At 39.5% G+C, this 20,060-nt stretch overlaps 1 protein-coding gene across 2 annotated transcripts in view; it reads left to right on the forward strand.

Annotated features, from left to right (window-relative positions):
* AUH (AU RNA binding methylglutaconyl-CoA hydratase) overlaps positions 1-20,060 on the forward strand; it is a 192,829-nt gene extending 172,769 nt beyond the window's left edge. Inside the window, exons 7-10 of one of the 2 annotated variants that reach the window (XM_040245966.1) lie at positions 7,555-7,742; positions 12,915-12,965; positions 14,362-14,409; positions 18,209-20,060. In XM_040245966.1, coding sequence (XP_040101900.1) covers positions 7,555-7,742; positions 12,915-12,965; positions 14,362-14,409; positions 18,209-18,286 — 365 coding nt within the window. In that variant the 3' untranslated portion in view covers positions 18,287-20,060. The remainder of the gene's footprint in view (positions 1-7,554; positions 7,743-12,914; positions 12,966-14,361; positions 14,410-18,208) is intronic. The other variant, XM_040245973.1, reaches the window with a different exon arrangement.

Consider the following 20,060-nt stretch of genomic DNA (forward strand, 5'->3'; position numbering starts at 1 on the left):
CATTTGACTGCATATCTGATCACATGCTTGACTGCTCCATAACATGGCCAGAGTGCACCCCCTTTTTCCCAGTGTCAGTAAACACATTTCGTTCTAATTGCACTCTAGCCAGATATCTAGGCATTAAGATTGATTTCCCTTTCCCCTACACCATTTTACTAGCAAGTTTGGACACTCACCCCAAATCCCTCCCCCATCCCTTCCTATGCTGCCCTGTATCGGTCCAAGCTGCCATTGTGTCTCACTTGGAGGACAGCAGTGATCTCCACCTGGACACCCCACTTTGATCTTACCCCTATAATCTGTTCTCTACCAAGCTTGCAAAGGAGCTTTTGAAATGCAAATCGAATTATGTCACTTCCACTCAGAACCCTCCAATGTCTTATATCACACATAGAATAAGATGTAAACCTCTACTATATCTATATAACGTGAACCCTGCCTGTCTAAATTCACTTCTGCCACTTCCCTCACCATAGCTACAGTGGCCTCCTTCTCTTCCTCAAACATGCTAAGCTTGGCTTCCCCATAGATTCTTTACATGGCTGATCTCATCACTGGTGTTCTGTCTGATCTTCATGTAGCTCCCCTGTTAGCATTCAGACATGGGCCTTATCTTTATCAAACAGGTCCTTCCCAACCACCCAAACTAAGTTAGTCATCTAATGACTTTGGCCACTTGATTGCGTCAGTTCTTTGTCAGTTCTTTAGATTGAAGGCAGGAGGAAAAGTGGACAATAGAGGATGAGATGGTTGGATGGCATCAGTGACTCGATGGACAAGAGTTTGAGCAAGCTCTGGGAGTTGGTGATGGACAGGGAAGCCTGGCATGCTGCAGTCTGTGGAGTTGCAAAGAGTCAGACACGACTGAGTGACTGAATTGAACTGAATGTTTATCTCAGTTTTTTCCCTGCCTTAAATTCTCTTTGTAACACTCATCACAACCTCAGTTCTCTCTTGTCCTTGTTTAATTGCCCTTTTCTTTCCTTTTGTTATCTAAGATGTAAGCTTTGTAACATCTGGGATGGCTTGTCTCATTCACTACCATTTGTTCAGCACCTGGGACAGCATCTAGCACATATTTGATCACTTGACCAATAAACTAAGAGATTGGACAAATGGATTTTATTTGGGAAAAGTAGAACAAATAAACCCCCATTCAGCTTCATCTAACCATTTTTGAAGGAGAGAGAAAAACAAAAGTCCTACTATGTCGTTGTATCATTCGTGATGTTGGAAAGCACATAATAGAAATTGACTTTGGGTGCCATATATGAAAAGGAAAATTTATTTTTATTTATCATCCATTCAGGACTCCTAGTCCTGAGAAGTAACATCCAGTGACAGACCTGTCTTGGATGCCTGCTTTGCTATGCCAGGGCAGAGAGAAGAAGGGTCTGGTTTTCTTGGCCTCCGTTGGAGGAATTCTCTACTGTCCCAGCCTGTATACAACTGGGGCAGGGGCGGGGGGCGGAAACTGGGGGGTATTCTCCAACAGCAAGATCAGGATTTTAATGGGAACAGTGGATGTTGGGCAGCCAAAACGTGACAGACGTTGAAAGCATTTGGGAAGTTGTTCTGAAATTTCTCTCTCAGCCTGTTGGAGCCATGCCACAAGTCATATGAACATTTACCTACTTCCTTCCATCTTCTTGACTCATAATGACCATAGCTTGTTCTCAGACCCAAATCTTCACTAGTGATTAATGTTCCTACACCACTATTTTCAGAAGATGCTCTCAGATGCTCTTTGGCTTTCTGTCACCCACACAGTAAGCTGTAGTTCCTTGCAGGTCCAAGGGACCCATGGGACCTGGGCCTGCTCCCCTTGCACTGTGCTCCAGCCATTCTGGTCTCCCTGTGCTGCTCTGAGAGTCAGATGCAATCCCTACAGGATCTGTGTGCTATGCACCCCTTGATTCCCTTGATTCCTTCTGTTTTTGCCCTAGTGTCACCTCTTTGGCCATTCTATCTAAACTGTGTGCACCCCAGGGATTTGTTCAGTTCACAGCTGTATCTACCTGCCTAGAATAGGAAGCTGCAGTAAGTACTTCAATGAGTGAACAAATGTGTAATTTTGGAAATGAGTTCCAGCAGAGAAATTCCAAAATGGTCCCAAGTAACAAGTATACAGCATTTGAGGTGCCTGTTGTAAAGTGGCGCGTACTCCTTTGGTTATGTAAATTATGTCGCCTATTAAAGATGAATCATCTCCTGCCTCTTGTTTTACAGCACTGGATCAACAGATCCCACTGAATCAAAGTCTCCTTGTTGACAGAGACAAAACAAAAAAGCCTTAGAAAACAACTGGCATTTTCTGAGCATGCCTACAATAGAAAGGGGAGAGTCACTGTCCACAATGCTCCCCCTTCTTCATGACATAGCAATGTGGCTTTGGTATGCTATTTCTGCTTATTACTCTGATGGCCCTTCATGCAGATTCGTGGAACACAACAAAGCGCTTTTTCTGGTTGGTGATAAAGTGACTTAAGAATAGTTTTTTTTGTGGAAGTAAAACATGCTCTAAATTTACTACCCTTGGGAAGGGTTAAATTACTTGTATTTTAGCAGGATTCTTGTGAGCTGTTGCATGGGTTCTCAGAAGCTCATGTTCATATATCTCTTCCTATTTGGTAGTTCTGTGGGGTACTTGCAAGAATGTCACATGAATGGCCAACCTCTTACCATGATTTCATAGTCTTAACATTGCAACCCAGGAGACCTGAGGCTTCCCACTGCCTGGAGAGCTTCCCGGGACACAGGCAGAAAGTGGCTTGGGAGGCTTTTACTTCGTGGCCAGCTCTTTGTCTCCCTGTACTGTGCTCTTGGAAAATGATGTAGCACTTTTATTCCTGTTACCTATATGCTGCAGAACATTTTTGAAATACAGGCAAGCAGAATGAATAAAAAAATGATCATTATCTATGAGCTGGTCCCACAGAGACAGCTTTCTGGATACATTTTAAATATGTATGTGCCTACTTAATATTATGCAGCTACTTATATATACCCCATGCATACCTTTTATTTTATAAAATAAAATCAAGCCATGAATTTATTTCATAAGTTGCTTTTTATTTTTTTACCACATAGTAGGTAAGAATCAGGCAGAGGTAGGTTTGGATTCTGTTTCTGCAACCTAACTCTGTGACTCTGGGCAAGTTACCAAAACTCTTGTGAGTCTCAGAGCAGGGCCCAAAGGAGTCAGGGGTCAGTGCTGGAAGCTCTTGGGATGGACAGTAGTGTAAGTCTGAATCAGTCTCAGACCTGTTTGATTTTGAATATGTTAGGGCAGCAGTCAGAATGGAACTATTTTAATTCCACTGGGGATGACCCTGTTTTTAGTTCTGATTAATTTCACCAGTCTTTAAGACTATCTAGAGATGGCACTTTGTCATCTTGAACTCAAATCCCTATTGGAACTCAGAAAGTTGTGTGATCTGCTGAAGTAAGCCCAATATAAGAAAATCAACTGGCAGAAAAATATCACACACTTATTCGCTTTACCTCTGAACTAATATTGGAGTTTAATATTCAGAATTAATAAAAGGTGAGTTGAAATAATTCTCTCTGGTATTCCATTCTGTATTTGGAACTTAACTCTGGTGCCTTTTCTTCCACACTGCATATCAGTGGCACATTCTCTCTCTCAGGTTGCAGGATGCAGTGATGCACTGAGCCTTGCTTTTCTAATGAGTTAATTGCTTTATTTCATAATAGAAAATAGCCTAAACAGAAGTACTTCCAAATTGGACTAGAATGTTGGCATCAAAGATTTTCTATTTGGAGTAACTATTCCTGAGATATTTGTAGAAATCTGAAATTCCTCATCAGTCATGTTTAGTTTTCTGTGTGGTATTGCACTGCAGTTCAGTAACTTCTATTTGTACAGCTCTTTGCTCACACTGTCAGTTGACAGAGACAAACAAACAGGTCATATCATCTTTATAAAGGTTGAAATCACAAATTTTATGTACTTGAGGATAGTAAAGGGTCAGTTACCTTTAATTCCATAAAATAAAAATATGGTTCAAACTATCAGTCTTTGATTTCTGCTAACTGGATTGCAGCATATGAAAGTGGACCAGATGATTTCTTACCAAACAGGTTTCCTGAAGATTAAGTTTTGGTAAGCATGAAGAAGTCAAATTACATATTTTGTGTAACTATTTAAGCATGCCCGTTTTGACACATAGTGTTAGGGAAACTGGATTCCTACCAGCAAAAGAATGGAGTTGGACATTTATACCATATACAGTAATTACCTCAAAATGAATCAGATACCTTAATGTAAGTATTGGAAGCACAGAACTCTTAGAAGAAAACAGTGGAAAAACTTTTGACATTGGATTTGGCAATTACTTCTTGGCCATGACATCAGAAGCAAAGACAACAAAAGAAAAAAATAAATTGAATTTCCACAAAATTAAAAATTTTGCCTGCCTCAAAGGATGCTATCAGCAGTGAAAAAGCAACCAATGAATTGGGAGAAGATATTTGCAAATCATATGTCTGATAAGCGATTAATATCCAGAGTTTATAAAGAACTCTTTGAACTCAACAATGACAGAACAACCCAGTTAAAAATGGGCAAAGGACCTAAATAGACTTTTCTCCAAGAAGATATACAAATGGTCAATAATCACATAAAAAGATGCTCAAGTTACTAGTTGTTAGGGAAATGCAAATCAAAAGCCCAATGAGATATCAGTTTGTACCCATTAAGATGACTGCCATCAAAAAGCAAAATAACAAAGTGTTGGTAAGAAATGTGGAGAAATTGGAACACTTTTGCCAGGTTGGTGGGAATAGAAAATGGTGAAGTTGTTTTGAAAAAGTATGGCTGTTCATCAAAAATTAAACACAGACTTACTGTATTTTCCAGCAGTTCCACTTATGGACATCTACTCAAACAAATTGAAAGCAGGGTTTTGAAGAGATGTTTGTACACACATATTCATACCAATATTATTTCTAATAGCCAAAAGGTGGAAGCAAGCCATATGTTCCTCAACTAATGAATTAATAAAACATGTTCAGCAGAATGAATAAACAAAACATATTCAGCATTGTAAAGGAATGAAATTCTAACACATGCTACAGTATGAATGAACCTTGAAAACATTTTGCTAAGTGAAATAAGCCAGCCACAAAAGGACAAATACTGTATGACTGCACTTACATGAGGTTCCTAACATAGATATCTTGTGATGTCAACCAAAAAGCCAAGTCTTGGCTGCAGTGTTTGTTGTTGATGAGCCAAGTTGATGATTTTTCCTTAGCTCCTATGATGCACTGTTTTCGGCAGACAGAAAGGTCTCTTCAGTACCAGGTGTCTCAGCCTCAAATCATTTCCTCCAGCAGACAATTAACTCTGCAAAAATTTCATCTAGCAAAGTTGAGAGTTTAGAGTTCTATGCCATTCAGCTGTTTCATGTTAGTTTCATGCTGTTCCTTTGTTAAATTGTTACAAAATAATGTGATGAATGTGCTTAAGCTTTTTGGACTTGCAAAATACTTAGTTTCCATTGAATAAGAAGTGAATGCTAACAATGACCATTGAGGGTAACCTGTTAATTTTGTTAAACTTTTCATAGAAGACAACAAAGAGTCATTCTCTAATGTTGTGCTTATTATGAATACTATAGCTGTATGTTCTTTAGTCTCTTGAAAATCCTCCTCACTTCCATGAGTAAATATAACTATCTAGGTTGTATTACTTGCATCTCTCTGTTCTGATCAGCTGCCATTAGAAATACCATAAACAACTTGTCTTTTTCCATGAAGTTTATTCAGTAAGTTCTCAGACCTACACGAGCAACATGATTGTTTACAGTTGGATTTAAATTTGTCAGTGCTTCATTTTTCACACACATTTTTTGCCATGTCGCATAAAATACCTTTAAACTTACCATCTCTAACTGCTTGGGCAGTGTAAGCAATAAGTAGCTGCAGTTTATAGAAGCAGTACTCTGTGCTATGCTGTACTTAGTCGCTCAGTCATGTCCGACTCTGCAACCCCATAGATTTTAGCCCGCCAGGCTTCTCTGTCCATGGGGATTCTCCAGGAAAGAATACTGGAGTGGGTTGCTGTGCCGTCTTTCAGGGGATCTTCCCAGCCCGTGATCAAACCCAGGTCTCCCGCATTGCAGGCAGATTCTTTACCAACTTAAGCCACCAGGGAAGCCTAAACTCATTTATGTTCAAAAACAATCCCTACAGAAAATGTCAATCCTTTTGAGGTTTGTTTTTATTTCTTTTTTTAATAAAACACCTATATTTTCAAAACATGGTCATGGTTCTCAACGTAACTGTTTAATAATAGCATCATAAGCTTCCAATACCAGTGTGCTTTATTTGATAAACATGTAGGAATATACTTAATTATTGAAGGGATTATATGTTTTCTTGAAACTTGCCTCTCACCCCCCCCCCCACTTTTGATTGAGATCTGGATAAGAAATGATGTACCTTCCTTTTAAAATCGCTTAAAGAAAATCAAAACCTCTCAGTCTATGTATTGGAGTCGTAGGAAGTGGTGGAGGCTGTGGCAGCTTGAGTGCATTGTATCTAAAAGGTGCAGCTGCAGTTAACTTCCAGGTTAAAACTAATTTTTATATGAAATCACCCACTCAGTTTGTAAATGTTGGCAACTAATGCAGAATAAACTTCATGGGCAAAGAGAGACACAGTGAGCTCGCTCAGATGTGTGACCAACAGTTTTCTTTTTCCTCCCGGAACCTTCACAGTCAGCCTTTCCTCCACCTCCTGGTCAGCCCAGCTGCCACTTCGAGGATAAGACTTAGGGATAAGATTTAAAATTTGCAGCTATTTTCATCTTCCTGTTGGTAGAAATTAAAGCTACCAATAAGAATATGACCTGCTTGTGTTTAGCTTCCTATTTAATGAAATCGCAGTTTCCTCACTTAAAGATACTGGAATGAGCATGGATCTAATAGAATACTGCAACAGGGGATGATTAGCACTTGCCTTAAAAAAATAAAACCGTGGGACAAAGCCTGTTTTCATGAGCAATTATCTGTGTTTATTTTCATTAAATTAAAATTAGTTTACAGTTCATTTACCGTAAATAAGTCTTTAAAAGTACACGAGTTGAATTTCTCAGAATTTGATGTTTTATCTAAACTGAAGGAGAAATGCCAAGGTTGGTGGACCTGTCATTCCTCTTAGTGAATGAGCTAAGGGAAAGGAGGCTGCCCCCAGCCCCCTCCACTACTGTGCATCTTTTGGTTCCTGACATAGTAATGATTATGGATTGAATTCAGGAACATGCCAACTATGTTGCCAGTGATGGACAGTGTCAGAATCACTTAATAGTGATACAAGATTCTTAAGTGATTTTAAGTTTTAATAATTTTATAAAGTAATGAAGAAATGAGATTAAATTTTGAAGTCATTTTCCAGTTACTTAATTTTAACATACAAACTTCTGGCCCTGGTTTGTTTTTACAATAGAAGAAATGAAAAATTGAGATGTTAAAATGAAAGGGTGTCAAGTCATTGCACGCGTTTTCTGTCTCATCCACGCTGTAGGGGGAACGCAGCGACTGCCGCGTGCCATTGGGATGTCCCTGGCGAAAGAGCTCATCTTCTCTGCGCGTGTGCTTGATGGCCAAGAAGCCAAGTCAGTGGGCTTGATCAGCCATGTTCTAGAACAGAACCAGGAGGGGGACGCCGCCTACAGAAAGGCCTTGGACCTAGCAAGAGAGTTTTTACCTCAGGTATTTAACTACGTTTCTTTTTTTTGCTCTTTGTTATAACCTTACCACAAATTGACAAAACCAGCGATTGTCTTACCTACCTATAATGTCCTTTGCTTGCTTTCCAAGTAGAGAAGTGTACAGGTAGCTGTAAAACTAGGAATCGTATACTAGATTAATATTAAGAGCCTTCAGAATTAAGATTTGAAGGTAATTCAAGGCCCCTACTGTAGCTGTACATTGATAATATATTACATGTGTGTTTATCACATGCAACAGAGATTCCCAGCAACTTAAGTTGTTTGCCAACTAGTCCTCCTGACCTGAACTGTACACATGGGATTTCACACTGGATTGTCCCCAAACTGAAACACAAATAAATAAGGAGCCCACAGTCCATTATGTCAAGTGAGCTTTCATTGAGATCACTTAACTTGAGATAACCTGCTTAAATAGCCCCAGTTTGTTTATCTTACTGTGTTTGTTTTCATGGTGATGGAGGCCTTGTTCTAACTCCTTTGTGCACAATCCACTTCTTCAGAAGTACACTTCAAATCTGGGAATCACTGCACGTTTACTCACAGATCTTAATCCTCATGAGCAGTAGTATTAATAATAAACAGAGCGTCAAGGGACCTGTTTCAAGGGTCTCTTGGTTCTCTCACTCTTTCAGAAGTATTTTTCAAGTAGTCCTTTGTATGGAAATCATAGATTAAAGGATTTTTGCTAAGTAAACAATTAGTGATTTGTCTTTATTCCCAATAGATTGTAAAACTTTTATTGTCCCCTAACCAAGCAGAGGAGAAGGCAATGGCACCCCACTCCAGTACTCTTGCCTGGAAAATCACATGGATGGAGGAGCCTGGTAGGCTTCAGTCCATGGGGTCGTTAAGAGTCGGACACGGCTGAACGACTTCACTTTCACTTTTCACTTTCATGCATTGGAGAAGGAAATGGCAACCCACCCAGTGTTCTTGGCCTGGAGAATCCCAGGGACGGGGGAGCCTGGTGGGTTGCCGTCTCTGGGGTCGCACAGAGTCTGACACGACTGAAGCGACTTAGCAGTAGCAGCAGCAGCAACCAAGCAGAGACATTACTTTGCCAACAAAGGTCTGTCTAGTCAAGGCTGTGGTTTTTCCAGTAGTCATGTATGGATGTGAGAGTTGGACTGTGAAGAAAGCTGGGCGCTGAAGAATTGATGCTTTTAAACTATGGTGTTGGAGAAGACTCTTGAGAGTCCCTTGGACTGCAAGGAGATCCAACCAGTCCATTCTAAAGGAGATCAGCCCTGAGTGTTCTTTGGAAGGAATGATGCTAAAGCTGAAACTCCAGTACTTTGGCCACCTCATGTGAAGAGTTGACTCATTGGAAAAGACTCTGATGCTGGGAGGGATTGGGGGCAGGAGGAGAAGGGGACAACAGAGGATGAGATGGCTGGATGGCATCACTGACTCGATGGACATGAGTTTGAGTGAACTCTGGGAGTTGGTGATGGACAAGGAGGCCTGGTGTGCTGCAGTTCATGGGATCGCAAAGATTCAGACATGACTGAGCGACTGAACTGAACTGAACCATTTCTGGAGTCAAAACTACTTCCTCTCTAACGCAAACAGTATTTGTAACCTCTTTTGAGGCCATGAGTTCTTTTGGGAACTCTCATCAATCTCTCTAGAAAAATGCGTGCACCCTCCACATTTGTTCGGGGTCCAGTTTCAGGAGGCATCCTTGGAGTTCTTTGTTATGAGACAGAGCCCAGGTCTGCTGTGGCACACCTGTCCCCTGCAAGCTGTCAGATGAGGCCTCTCAGTTGAGTTGGTTTCTGAAGCCACACTGCCTAGTGTTGGTGCTATTTCAGTCCTTCTCAATTAAGTTATGAGCTGTAAGCTCTTTCAGGGTGGGGCCCTTATATATGTTCATTCCCTGTATGAGGTATTGCAGAGCCTTATACTCTGAATCGATAGCTAATACAAGACTTTCACTACTTTAAGAAAAGCTCTCACTGTAACTTAAGTATTAATGTTTCTTCAAAATATTAAGGAAACATCTAGCTAAAGAGAAATTAAAGGTGTACACATATCAGGAGAAGTGATAGTTTAACTCCATACAAATTTAGCAACTTCCTCTAGCTTAAAACTTGACCACCAGTGCATGTCTCAATTGAAGTAAAGCAGTGTTTTTAAGGAAGGTTTGGGCGTAATTCCAGTTCTGAGATTCACAGCCTCTCATGGTCCTTGGATGTGAGTGTTCAGCTCCCTGTTACAGATCTCTGCCAGGGTGGCGGGTGGCTCATTAGCCCCTTGGTGCCTCTGTGGTTCCATTCTTTATCTCACTCCTGAGAACTGGCTGTCTCGTATGCTATCTCGCTCACGCGCATGCGCGCTCTGTCTTTCTCTGTCTCTAAGTGCCCGCAGCTCACCCCACCCTAGAGCCTCCTCCTCCCCACCTCCAAACTGACATCTGGCTGCACCCTGCCATGTGGTAAACCAGGCTGTCCTCATCGTCCCTTTTACCCCTCTGAGAACATTAATTGCTAACATTATTTTTCCCCCAGCTAAAGGGAGATGTCAGATGACTTTGGAAAATGTGTAACTGTGAAACTATATGCACGTTACAAAACAGAATTTGAGATGGAATAATCTTTATTTTTAAAGATCTTGTTACTAAATGATTAGTCTCTAAGTAATTCGGAAACTTCTAAACAATTAGGATTTCTGTGTGATTTCTGTATTTGTGTGTATCTGCTTCTGTTTTTCTATCTGAGGGGGAAAATGGTTTGTATATAGCAGAAACACTGGTTTCATATTTTAAAAGAGAAGCTAATTGAATCAGCGTTATATCTAACAATGTTTTCATTTTCCTATACCTCCAGTTTCCTAAACCTTGCTGCCCAAAGTGTGGTCTGTGTACTAGCAGTCCAGGCATACCCTGGGAGCACGGCCCATCCCTGACCCCTGAATCAGTATCACCATTTTAACAAGGGACCTGGGGACTTGTGTGCATATGGAAGTCTGGCTAACATTTGTCTGGGTCAGCTGGTGATAAAAGTGAAAGGATAAAATTCTCATTGAGAAAAGTACTCTGTTTGTTTTGTTTTATTTTGTTTTTTCATGAATTGTTGATCTTAAAAAGAAAACTAGCACATACAAATTACATTTGAAAGAATTCTATCTAAGATACTTGCCTAAGTCTCAGAAAATTGCAGGGTCTTAAAATTTTTCAGCATATGATTTAGGTAGGTTAAAACTGATAGCCAAAAAAAAGGGGGGGGGCATTTTTCATGCCATCATGCATTTATCATGCATTTATGCACTTACTGGAGTCCTTTGTTGTGCCTCTTATTTAGAGCCTCTTGCATTTTAATTCAAAAGGTGCTTTAAACTATACCATTGAATTCTAATTCATCACTCATAACAATTTTCAGGAATTTAAAATGTGATCAAATAAATTCCATCTGGAGGATTGTGGTTTTCTAAGACAAAACCTTCTCACAGAGGACTCTCAGTTTTGACCCTCACACATCTTGAAGGACTCATTCGGACTTGAAGCTTTTGTGTAATGTGGGAGTACCGCCTGGAGGACATGTCTTTACTAATACATCATCATTGTGATTAATTACTGATGCCCAGGGAAGAACGATACCGATCCAGTACCTAAAACAGATGATATCTGCATTCCCATGTTAATCAAGAGCATCAGCCTCATCTCCAGCCCAGTTCAGTTCAATCAATCTCTAGTTATGTCCGACTTCTTGTAACCCCATGGACTGCAGCATACCAGGCTTCCCTGTCCATCACCAACTCCTGGAGCTGACTCAAACTCATGTCCATCGAGTCAGTGATGCCATCCAACCATCTCATCCTCTGTCGTCCCCTTCTCCTCCTGACTTCAGTCTTTCCCAGCACCTGGGTCTTTTCCAGTGAGTCAGTTCTTTGTATCAGGTGACCAAAGTATTGGAGCTTCAGCTTCAGCATCAGTCCTTCCAATGAATATTCAGGACTGATTTCCTTTAGGGTTGAATGGTTTGATTTTGTTGCAGTCCAAAGGACTCTCAAGAGTCTTCTCAAACACTATTTCAAAAGCATCAGTTCTTCTGTGCTCAGCTTTCTTTGTAGTCCAACTCTCACATCCATACATGACCACTGGAAAAACCATAGCTTTGACTAGACGGATCTTTGTTGGCAAAGTAATGTCTCTGCTTTTCAATACGCTGTCTAGTTTGGTCATAGGTTTTCTTCCAAGGAGCAAGTGTTCTAATTTCATGACTACAGTCACTATCTGCTGTGATTTTGGAGCCCAAGAAAATAAAGTCTGTCGCTGTTTCCATTGTTTCCCCATCAATTTGCCATGAAGGAATGGGACCAGATGCCATGATCTTAGTTTTCTGAATGTTGAGTTATAAACCAGCTTAAACTTTCACTCCTTCACTTTCATCAAGAGGCTCTTTAGTTTCTCTGCACTTTCTGCCATAAGGGTGATGTCATCTGCATATCAGAAGTTGTTGATATTTCTTCTGGCAGTCTTGATTCCAGTTTGTGCTTCATCCAGCCTGGCATTTCACATGATGTACTCTGCATATAAGTTAAATAAGCAGGGTGACAATATACAGCCCACCCTTCTGTCAAACCACTGATGGCTATGTTAATTGTGCCAAACACTCTTAACCTCCTTTTCTTTTTCCTACGTAACTTGTAGGAAGATTTGCTGAACACTGGAAAGCCCTCTCCTGGACACATGCCACCTGCTGACCTCCAAACATCTAGTGTGCTGTGCTGTGCTCTAGCATGCTGTGGGCTCTGCATCATGTGGTGGTGCAGTAGTTTGTTACAGTTATGATCTATTACTAATAAAAGCCTTGCTTGCATGCTTAGTCGCTCAGTTGTGTCCGACTCTTTGTGACCGTTTGGGCTGTAGCCATGGGATTTTTCAGGCAATACTGGAGTAGGTTGGTGTTCTTCCTGTGGAAGATCTTCCCAGCCCAGTGATTAAGCCTGCATCTCCTGCATCGCAGGTGGTTCCCCATCAGGGAAGCCCAAAGGCCTTACAGATCTCCTAAAATGAATTTTCCATCAGTTGTCTTACAGCCATTGTTGCTTCTATACTGTGGATCCAGCAAAGGGAATTTCTGAATTTGACTGAGATGTACAACATGATTTGCATAAATAATACTTAAAATATGTTTTGTTTGAATTTTAGGGACCTGTTGCAATGAGAGTGGCAAAATTAGCGATTAATCAAGGAATGGAGGTGAGTATCCTAAGCTTTCTGTTGGAATAGGTAGTGGAGATTAACTTAAATGAACCATTATTTTTTCATATTCTAAAATATTTACTTTACTGCTGTGATTACTGAAAGCTATCGAGGTGTTTTTTAGCTACATCAGTGATTTCATTCTGCTTATAGCTGTAGTTGATTCAGTATCATAGTCACAGAATTCAGTAATTTAACTTGTGCCCTGCAGCATATGACATGCTTATTATTTTTGCCATTGAGTTAATAGACTTATTGGCTAGTAGTTCGTAGAAAACCAAAACAAAAGAGTATTCTGTGTATTCTTAGCACCATTATCATACTACCAAAAAAAAAAAAATGTTCTAAGGAGACTTCCTGTTGCAAAGCTCCTACTAAGCATGGAGACCATCTTTAACTTCTCCATGTGCTTCCTTCTTACATAGGGTTTCCCTATGTAAACCCTGTAGGGACCCCTGGGGTTACTCTGGAGATATAGTCCAAAGGAGTAGAGGCCTTCGGACAGGGGAGAGAGAAGCAGGCTGAGGGATCCATGCAGACACCCATTTACTTTGGGACTTCCCTGGTGGCTCAGAGGTTAAAGCGTCTGCCTGCAATGCGGGAGACCTGGGTTCCATCCCAGGGACAGGAAGATCCCCTGGAGAAGGAAATAGCTACCCACTCCAGTATTCTTGCCTGGAGAATCCCATGAATGGAGGAGCCTGGTGGGCTACAGTCCTCGGGGTCACAAAGAGTCAGACACAACTAAGTGACTTAACTTTCAACTTCTGCATTATAGCAGTTGTATTTTGGATAAATTATAGGAATTTTTAAAAAGATACTTCTTCCTTACAGCCCCAGAAGTGCTATATTTTCCTGGGCTTCATAGCAGTAAAACAGGGTTGAATTTGTTAGCGGTAAATACATTAAAAAATTTTTTAAAGGCATTTGATTGGGTTTTAAAAATTCTTTCCTTCTCCAGGGGGTATTTCTGACCCAGGGATTAAACCCGGGTCTCTTTCATTGCAAGCAAATTCTTTGCTATCTGAGCTGCCAGGCAATATATAGATATATCTTATGTACTTTATAAAAACTTCACCTAGATTAACTCATTTAATCTTCCAGTAACCCCATTTGGTAGATACTATAATTAGCTACTGGTTCAGATGCACCTCTCTGAGGCAAAAGAGCTTAAGTAACCTGTGTAAGCAAGGTTACACAGCTCGCGTATAGTAGAGTCAGAATTTGAACCCAGGCAAACTAAGTTTCTTATGCTGGTCATACTTCTGATTTGCTGTATTGCATCAAAGAATTCTGTTCTTTTGGAATAAGGTTGTTAAATTTGAGTTTATTTTGATATACCATATTTTTAAAAAGTAATTCTTGCTAAAATGAGTTATATTTTTATTATCAGGTTGATTTAGTAACAGGATTAGCCATAGAAGAAGCATGTTACGCTCAGGTATGTGATAAAATCTCTATAATTCAGTGCAGATACCCCTTACCTTCTGTATAAGTCAACTAAATTATATATCATGAGCAGATTCGACTCATGCCTATTACAAAATCATACAAAGGGGTTGAAATTGTTTGTTTCTTTTCTTTAATTATCACCAGCTCTTGTGACTGATTCTGTTTCACTTAATGATGACTCCTGTCTACATACTTTAGAAAACCTTTGGAATAATTGTTAGTAGCATTTGTTCTGTAGATGTGTCTCTGGCTCATGTTGTGTTTTCTGGGTGTGGTTTGAACCCTCACTCCAGAGCAGAGAGATGGGAGGAAGGCAGCTGTGACCATGTGCCTCTAGGGAACATCAGAGTTTGAGACTCACTGACTTTTCCTGATGTTCTGAACCTTTTCTCCTACTCACTGAAATTTCACTAATAATTACATACAGTTTTCTTTTTTATACACAAATTAATAGGGCTTTTTGTAGAGGAACAAATCTTCCTTCCTCCCTTCTTTTCTTCTGTCCTTTTTTGAAATGAAAGATAACATTTTGTTTAGGGCATGTAAAGTGGCATAAGAGTTTTGTTCCGCGTTTTCTGAGAGTCGGAAACTGTGTTAGCTTCTGTTTAAGCGTGGCAGAATCATGAATTAGAAGCAAGAGCTAGAGTGTTAACTGTGGTCTGTGTATATAAATTGCCACCTGTCATTGATGAACACATGCCGTGAATAAACTAAATTACAAACCTCTTACAAATGGACAACCTCAGAGTCTGAAGAAAAATTTTAAAAGCATATTTGGCCACACCTTATCAAATGTAAAGGAACAGGAATCATACAAAGTAGTCTGTCAGACCACAAGGGAGTTAAACTAAAACTCAGTAAAAGAAAGATAGATGGAACCTTACCTATTAATAGTGAGATTTAATCTTTTTAATAAGATTGAACAGTGTGCTTCTGAATGACATGTGTCAAAGAGAAAGTTTCAAGAGGAATTAAGATATATTTTGAGCTAAATCAAAATGAAAATATAGCTTATAAAAATTTGTGGGAATATATAAAAAATAATGTTTAGAGAGAAATTTATAGCATTAAATGTGTATATTAGAAAAGAAAGTTCTGAAATCAGTTTATCAGAAATGCAAGAAAGGTTATTATTCCTGATCCTGTTGACACTGAAAGGATAAAAGAATACTGTGAACTATGTATGGCCACAAATCTGATAACCTAGATGAAATAGACCAATTCCTTGAAAGACAAAATATACCAAAATTCACGCAAGGAAAAACAGATAATCTGAATAGTCCTGTGTTTTTTATACAGATTAAATCAATAATTAATAAGCGTCTGAAATAGCACCAAGCCCAGATAGTTTTCTCTGGTGAATTCTACCAAACATTTAATGAAGAAATTATACCAATTATCTACAGTCTTTCCAGAAACTAGAAGCAGAGGGAGTATTTCCTAACTTATTCCATTAGGACAATGCATGTGTGAGTGCTGGCACTTAAGTCGTGTCCAACTCTTTGCAGCCCTGTGGACTGCAGCCTGCCAGGCTCCTCTGTCCATGGGATTCTCCATGCAAGAATACTGGAGTGGGTTGTCTTGCTCTCCTCCAGGGGATCTTCTGAACCCAGGGATCAAACCTTCATCTGTTACATCTCCTGCATTGGCAGACGGGTTCTTTACCATCAGTGCCATCTGGGAAGCCCAAGGACAGTATTACCCTCATAACAAAACTAAACATATTACAAGAAAGGAAAACTGTAAACCACTACCTCTCATGAATATAGATATAGAAATCCTCAACAAAATAATAGCAAACTAAGTTCAGCAATCTATAAAAGGAATTATATGCTACAACCAAGTAATATTTTTTCCCCAGATATGCAAGGCTGGTTCAGCACTCAGAAATCAATACAATCCAAGCTAAAGAAGGAACTCTGGTGAAAGAAATCACCATTTAAATAAATAGATAGCTCATATTCAAGGATAGCAAGACTCAATATTTTAAGATATCACTTCTTCCCAATTTGATCATACGTGTAGTGCAATCCCAATAAAAATACCAGAAAGCTATTTTCTTAATACTGGCAAACCAGTTCTAAAGTTTCTATGTAAAGTCCAGAGACATAGATTCGCTACCACACTAGTAAGGAACAAGGTTGGAGGAATGACACTGCTCATCTTTTAAGACTTACAGGAAAGCTGCAGTAATCAAGAAAGTGTGGCTATGGCAAAAATAAAGACAGATAGGCTGATGAAACAGAATAGGGAACTCAGAAATAGATTCATACAAATATAGTCAGCTGATATTTGACAAAAGAGCAAAGGCAATTCAATGAAGAAAAGTAATCTTGAAAATCAATAGTACTAAAAGCATGTGGACATTCAACTACAAAAAAAAAAAAATTAATCTTATACCTTTTATAAAACCTGAAAATGACCTATAGACTTATTTTTAAATGTAAAATGAAAAACTATAAAACTTCTTGAAGTTAGCATAGTAGAAATTCTAGGTGACCTCAAGTTTGGCAATGGCACTTTATATATAACGCCAAAAGTGTAATTCATGAAAGAAAAAGAATTTATGTTTATTAAAATTAACTTACTACTCTGCAAAAGACACTGTGAAGAGAATGGAAAGATAAGCCATAGACTGGGAAAAATATATTTGCAAAACATATCTGATAAAGGACTTATATCCAAGATACAAAAAGAACTTTTAAAACTCAAATAGCTTTTATAGTAAGAAATAGTAAGAAAATAGCTCATTAAAAAGAAGATATAGGGTCTGAAGAGATACCTCACCAAAGTAGGTATACAGAAGGCAGATAAGCATAAGTAAATATGGTCCACATCATATGACATTAAGAAATGCACATAAAAACAGGATTTCACAGTTTAGCCATTTCTTACATAATTTTACCACATGACCTAAAGTGATCATGCAAGTTTGCATCTACCCAAATGAGTTGAAAACCCATGTCCACACAAAAGCTACACAGTGGTGTTTATTATAGCAGCTTTATAAAGCTGCTATTCCTAAGTTTTGTAAAACTTGGAAACAACCAAGATGACCTTCTGTAGGTGAATGAATAAAAGCTGTGGTGTTAATATATCCATTCAGTGGGGTGTTTATTACTCAGCAGTGAAAGGAAATGAGCTACTCTGCCAGGAAAAGACAAGAAGGAACCTTAAATACATATTGCTAAATAACGAATTTGAATCTTAAAAGTACATACTATATGACTCCCAGCTATGTGACATTCTGGAAAAGACATGGGGTGGTGGGAGGGTGGTCAGGGATGACTAGGTAAAGCATTAGGGATGTGTAGCCAGTGAACGTGTTTTCTATGATCTGTAATTAATGGTGGATACATGACATTATGTGTTTGTCAAAACGCATAGAATATCCCTAATGTTACTATGGACTGGTTAATAATACTGTGTCAGTATAGGCTCATTAGTCGTAACAAATATACCACATTAATAAAGGATGTTAATAATAGGGGAAACAGTGAGGGGCTCGAGGGGAGTATATGGGACTCTGAACTTTCTGCTTAGGTTTTTAGTAGACCTAAAATTGTCTAAAAAATAAACTCTTAATAGTATTGAAGTATGTTCAATAAAATGGAAGAAAAAAGCATATTGGAGTTCGAATGATAAATTTGTTCACGTAATTTAAATTGTTCAGATGATTTCACAATTTTAGATTGTCTTCTAATTAGTTTCCTTAGATAGAGCTCATTAAACTTTTATGGTGGTTTTTCATTTTGGGCGCAGATAACATACTGTTTTGCTTCTCATAGACCATTCCAACAAAAGACAGACTTGAAGGTCTTCTTGCTTTTAAAGAGAAAAGGACCCCTCGCTATAAAGGAGAATAGAAGAAACAGAAATCTTTAAAATGCCATTGTAATAAATAATATTCCCGGAAGTACCTTTCAGATGCACACATGCCTCAGCACCTGGAATTACAGTGACCAAAGTGAAGAAAGAGTCATCTGTACTGAATTAAGTGTCTGGAGTGGGCCCATATTGTGTACTGTGTTCAAATATGTATCATCATCCTCATTCAGATTTGTAAGCTAGCTGTGTGTACTGTCAAAAACACCAATTCAAAATTAGGTATACATTTTTAAATACCTCCTGCATATGAGGCTTTCTGTTCTTAATTTTTTAATGTGAATAATTTATATACACTCTAGGAAAAAATATTGATTGTATGTCTCCTGTGCTATAGTATGAAAATAAATTTTATTTCTATACACCAAAAATGTGAAGTTATACCAAATAAAGTTTCTAAGGGATTGTATATACATGGACCTACAGACTTACATCTCATACTGAAAAAGGAGTTGATAGGATTCTGAGTGAAAATTACCAAATATGAATAAAATTAGTGAAAAGAAAACTTGAAAATTTTTCTCTTACCCCATTCTTTCTGTATCTTTGAATAAGTCATTGCATGTTGGATTTTAGAAGAATCCACCTGTCTATTGCTGATTCTATCAGGTGACCTCTTTACGTAGTCAGTCTTAGAATACAGTGTGGACGGTGGAGAATTAATCCAGTCAGAGATTGGGGCCAAAGGCCTTGTGCAGCCAACTGGAGGCCTGGAACAACCTCGAAGCCCTCCTAGCCAGTGGCCTGGCTCCCTGGCCTAACCCAGAAGTAAAATGGTGTACCAAGGTTGGCCCGTTGAAGTGCCTTGGTCGTGGATTCAGGGTGAAGCGGAGTATGAATTCCACATTTGCATTTGCTTCCTCTCCCTAGCTATTTGTACCTGATTTCAGTAAGGAAAGAAGGTGAACATGGCAACCCTTTCTCCCCAACCTAACAACCATCATACCTTTCTAACCCTGTCCAGGTAAGCACCTAGAGATGGAAGGACTCCGGGGTCATGTGAGTTTATATGGCCTTGCCTGGGGGGCAGATAGGAAATATGTGGGAATTAGCTATCTAATTCAGCAAAAGGGAGACGAACAGTATGCTCCCTGAATGAATCTGAGCTACCTTTATTTTGCATTCATTTTATCAAACCTCACTGCTTTCTGGGGCTGCATCCAGGGCTGAGTCCAGCAGCACCAGCAAAGCCTCCCTTTTCTGGGACCTACCCACTCCTGTTATTTACCAGCTCTGGGGTGCCGCACTGTCCCCAAACACTGCAGCTGTGCTTCATTGTAGTGAAGTCAAGTTCAGCACGTGGGTGACTGCCTGTTTCATGCATTTCCACACTCACCACAGCTTCTTTGTTCTTGGAAAGCATAGACTTGGAATTTTTGAAATCATCGAAACTTAGTTTTTAATTTGAGAAATTGAACTCTCAGTCTCAATTCTAAAATCCTTGGGAGAGAGAAGCATGAACTTACCCTCGGCTGATGGTCACCCTGCCAAGAGGCAGGCCTGCTTACAGCTCACACCCTTGTGCTATGGGCAGCCCCGTGCCCTGTCACCTTTGCCACTGACACTATGCAGACTGTGACGTTGGCTCAGCTGACCAGCGTTGTATGAAAGGAGCTTATTAAAATTCATGTTCGGCTTTGGTGATTGTATCTGCTGGTGTGTACACTTTCCTGACAAAGTTGTACCTGATTCATTTCCTACAGGATAACTTGCAAATAAAGTGCTGGTCCTTGTTTTCATGGTCCTTTAAAGGCA

Source organism: Oryx dammah, unplaced genomic scaffold (genome assembly GCF_014754425.2).
Source record: "Oryx dammah isolate SB20612 unplaced genomic scaffold, SCBI_Odam_1.1 HiC_scaffold_1, whole genome shotgun sequence".
NCBI classification, from domain to species: domain Eukaryota; kingdom Metazoa; phylum Chordata; class Mammalia; order Artiodactyla; family Bovidae; genus Oryx; species Oryx dammah.